Source organism: Sinocyclocheilus anshuiensis, unplaced genomic scaffold (assembly GCF_001515605.1).
Source record: "Sinocyclocheilus anshuiensis isolate Anshui unplaced genomic scaffold, SAMN03320099.WGS_v1.1 scaffold1262, whole genome shotgun sequence".
NCBI lineage: Eukaryota > Metazoa > Chordata > Actinopteri > Cypriniformes > Cyprinidae > Sinocyclocheilus > Sinocyclocheilus anshuiensis.
Genome location: NW_015558617.1, coordinates 750738 through 754636, shown reverse-complemented (window position 1 = coordinate 754636; position 3899 = coordinate 750738). Strand labels below are relative to the sequence as shown.

Below are 3899 nucleotides of genomic sequence, written 5' to 3'. Positions count from 1 at the left end.
TGAACCTAGGAGAGGAGGTCATTCTGACTTTGCTATGACAATCTGGCGCTTCTGAATCAGCGACTGTAAGTATGTTTTGTTACTAGTTTAAGTATTTGCTATTGACTGTTCAAATGCGGAGTTTTGCGCATCGTGTGTGTGTGTGCGCGAGCTAGCGAGTGAGCGAGAGAGAGACAGCGCAAGAGAGAGAGAGAGAGAGAGAGAGGGAGGGAGGGAGAGGGTAACATCACAGTGGAGTCAGCTGTCTTAACCGTGGCTTGTGTACTGCAAACACATACCATCTTCATCATGTCACGCGTCACGCGACTCTGTTCCCCTTTCGGGCTCTGTCTTTACATTTATTTTGAAAGATGAAGCTTATGGTAAGGGTAAGGGGCATTACATTTCCGACGAGTGCTTGCGGTGTTCGGCCAATCACAATGCACTGGGTCAGCTGGCCAATCAGAGCAGACTGCACTTGTCGGAAGGAGGGACTTTGTAGAAAACGAAGCGTTTGAGAGAGGCGGGGCATAGAGGACCTACAATAATGTACAGTATTTGAAAAATAATGTCTTCTTTGAACATTAAAGCATGTCAACATATTCTGTTACACCAAATACACAAAATAATGATCTTTAAAAAAGCATCATATGACCCCTTTAAAGCCCCATTCACACGAAGAATGATAACTATAAAGATAACTATAAAGATAACGATATTTGCGTCCATACCAGCGAACGATATCGTCTGATTATTCTAAGCGCACATGCGTCTGCCGCTTTAAATTCTTGAGCTCATTACAGCAGGATGGATTCTGATTGGCTGTCAATTCTCTGATTCCGTGAGTCTTGATCTCCCGTCGGATATCATGAGAGTCCTCCTTGCTGGTCGGCCCAAAGCCTTTTTACCTTGCCAAACCGAGAGGACCCACACGTCCGTCGTCCTGAGTCTTGATCTCCAGTCGGAGGCTTCATGGGCAGGGGCGTGTCTACGTGGTGGCCAGGGGTGACACCGGCCCCCCCTGAAATCTGTCCACCCCAGGTGCCCCCCCCTACCAGATGTCTTGCGATAGGCTTGTTTTTAGTAAATTTCTAACTGCATCTGGCAGTGGCGGATCCTGGCACGTGTAGGCAGCTGCCTAGGGCCGCTTTCTTCTCTTCTTTATACTTCATTTTAGGCGGTTTCTATAGTGTGATCTTAATGAATGTCGAGAGCGCATAATGTTACGCGATCCATGTGCGTGAGGACAAATCTCTCCACTCCCAAGCGGATTTCCTTCACTCACACACACTGGTAACACAACCCGGCCACCCTCTTTTGAGCCAGTGCCCCCCCCCCATTTAAAATGCTCTAGAAACACCCCTGCTTACAAGCATGTCACGCAGGTTACTTTGACGTTTCAAAACCAAACGGGGGCCATCCTTGATAATGTAAATGTACATTGTAAATGCTCTTCAGCCCACAACTGTTGCTTACTTGGGCTACTCTGCTCTCCAGCATCAGTGTGTTGTCCATTGCTGTCGGCTCCTGAAGGCTTCCTCTGCTGTTCCTGTTGGGGGTTGGGCTGCTGTCGGGGTGGGCCGTGATTCTGCTGCTCTGAACGGGGTCCTCTGTTTCCTTGCATCTATTAAGGCACATGAACCATCAATACAACTCGATTTCATAGGTTTTTAAAACCTGAGAATAAGGCTCATTCAAAAGTGTAAACAGCCATGATGGACGTTGTTCTGGCTGCTCTAAGAGGATTCAATAACATTACAGCATCATTTAATTGCACATTCACTGGAATGCTTAATGACAATCTACACTGGCCATCCAAAATGAACACACATGAAGAAGAGACACCGAAAATCAACACATTGTGAATCTGATTACATTACATAATAAAATAGGATAACAGAGATTTAAATATGAGTATATTTATCATTGGGCATGTTATTTGAATTATACTTTAATGAAGTAATAAGAAGCATATTTAACGTCCAATGCCTTAATTCATTAATAATCATTAAGAGCGTGGTTTCTGTATTGGTGGGTGCAATTTGGTGTAATTGTTTTTAATGATTGTTTGATTCTTCGTTATGAACGCTAACGTACGTTCTGTTTACTGTTCAGATTTAAACTTGAATTACTACCATTCGTGAGTGTAGCTTAGTGCATGCATTTTTACATTATTAATTGTCTGATTTCTTCATTAATAATAAGCTAGTATGGGTTTGCAAAGCGGAGCCGAGCCGGACAGATCCACTCAACACGGCAAATCGCCCGGCCTCGTCTCCAGCTCATATGCACAAACATATTCATTCATAAATAAAAGCATGCATTATATGCATACAATATAAAAGAAATACAAACGTCTAAATACCTTTTATAAGAGAGTATAATCCGCTCCAGTAAAACACGCAGCTTGATCACAAAGAGGAGAGTGAACGCCGTACACCTGAACTTGCTGCCTGATCTAACCGCTCAATGGCTGGCGCTGGGTCTTCCGGCGTACGCTCTGACGCTTTCGATTGGTCAATTCTGCGTCAGTAAAATGACGTTAACGTGTTCAAAGTGTTTCATTGGATGCCGTCGTTTTTAAACCCAGTTATTTAGGCCAAATTGGTTGCTTTACGAAGGAAATTACGAAAAAAACAAGTTAGTGAGCGGCGTGGATTGAGAAACGCTAAAAAAAAAAAAAAACAGATTGGGAACTGCTGGCGCCGTCCAATGTTGAACAAAGGAAGCGCAATTAACAAAACCGGTGTCGATTTCAATTAAAAGAAATTAACCAATTTAAACTTTTTATCTGGTCATGCTCAGGCACCTAAACTGTATTAATTATAATTGTATTATTTACACAATGACAAGAACTTTATAAGTATGGAAATAAGTAACTGAAGTGAGGGATTGGGGATTGTTATTTTATATGTCATTTTATTTAACTTTATATATCATCATATACATTTCTGAAATTTTATTTAATAGGATAGAAAGTGAGATAAACCAACTGCTACCATAAAACATCACAGAACGAGTAGTGAACTCATGCTAACATAGTTGTGACATTGTGATAAAAGAAAACTACCTAATATGATTTCCATCTCTATCAACTAATATCTAATATATTAATACATATACAACGGGGGCATAAAAAATTTACTGTATAAGAGAAATAACCCATATAATAGATGTTTCTGATTAAGTTCCACCTGTTTCTAAAACCAAAGGGTGCAAAACTTTAAACCAAAACTTTACTAAACTCCATTCAGAGATGACAGATTGGAAAGTTTTTATATACGACACGGAGTGTAGACAAATAGATAAGCATGTTCAGCGTGTATTAAAAATAAACCTAGAAAAATAAACTACTGCCACAAAACAAATAATTGTAACAATGCCCACATCGGATCACAGATCCGTTCTCTATATCCCTTACCAAAAATAAGTATACTTCAAGTTTATTTTATTAAGTATACTTAAGTAAAGTTCAAGTATATTTTTAAGTATACTTTATGTAGTAAGTATACAAATATCAGTGTACTAGTAGTATACTTGTAAGTGTACTATTTCAATACTCCTTGGGACTAAATTGGCCCACTTTCTAGTATATAAAAGTATACTTTTAAGTATACTTTAAGTATAACAGTAGTAAACTTTGAGTACACAACTAGTTTACATCTATGTTTTTAGTTTGTACTGCAACTATACTAAAAGTGAACTTATAGGCATACTGATAGTTTACTAATTAAATACTTGTAGCATTTTTAGTACACCTTGAAGTATAGTCTCAGTAAACTACTAGTTTAGTAGTTTATACTGAATGTATACTCGTAAGTTTTCTTCACGTGAACTTTACATCATACTTTAAATATACTACTATGTCCCTATTTAGGTATTAATTTGAATATATTTTGTTACATGAATATCTGAACATA

At 39.1% G+C, this 3899-nt stretch overlaps 1 protein-coding gene across 3 annotated transcripts in view; it reads right to left on the bottom strand.

Moving 5' to 3' along the window:
* The window catches only part of nono (non-POU domain containing, octamer-binding), a 13251-nt gene extending 10736 nt beyond the window's left edge, over positions 1–2515 (bottom strand). For 2 of the 3 annotated variants that reach the window (XM_016476274.1, XM_016476275.1), the window contains exons 1-2: positions 2345–2515; positions 1456–1603 (exon numbers count right to left, since the gene is read on the bottom strand). In XM_016476274.1, coding sequence (XP_016331760.1) covers positions 1456–1603 — 148 coding nt within the window. In that variant the 5' untranslated portion in view covers positions 2345–2515. The remainder of the gene's footprint in view (positions 1–1455; positions 1604–2344) is intronic. The other variant, XM_016476276.1, reaches the window with a different exon arrangement.
* Positions 2516–3899: the final 1384 nt, after the last annotated feature.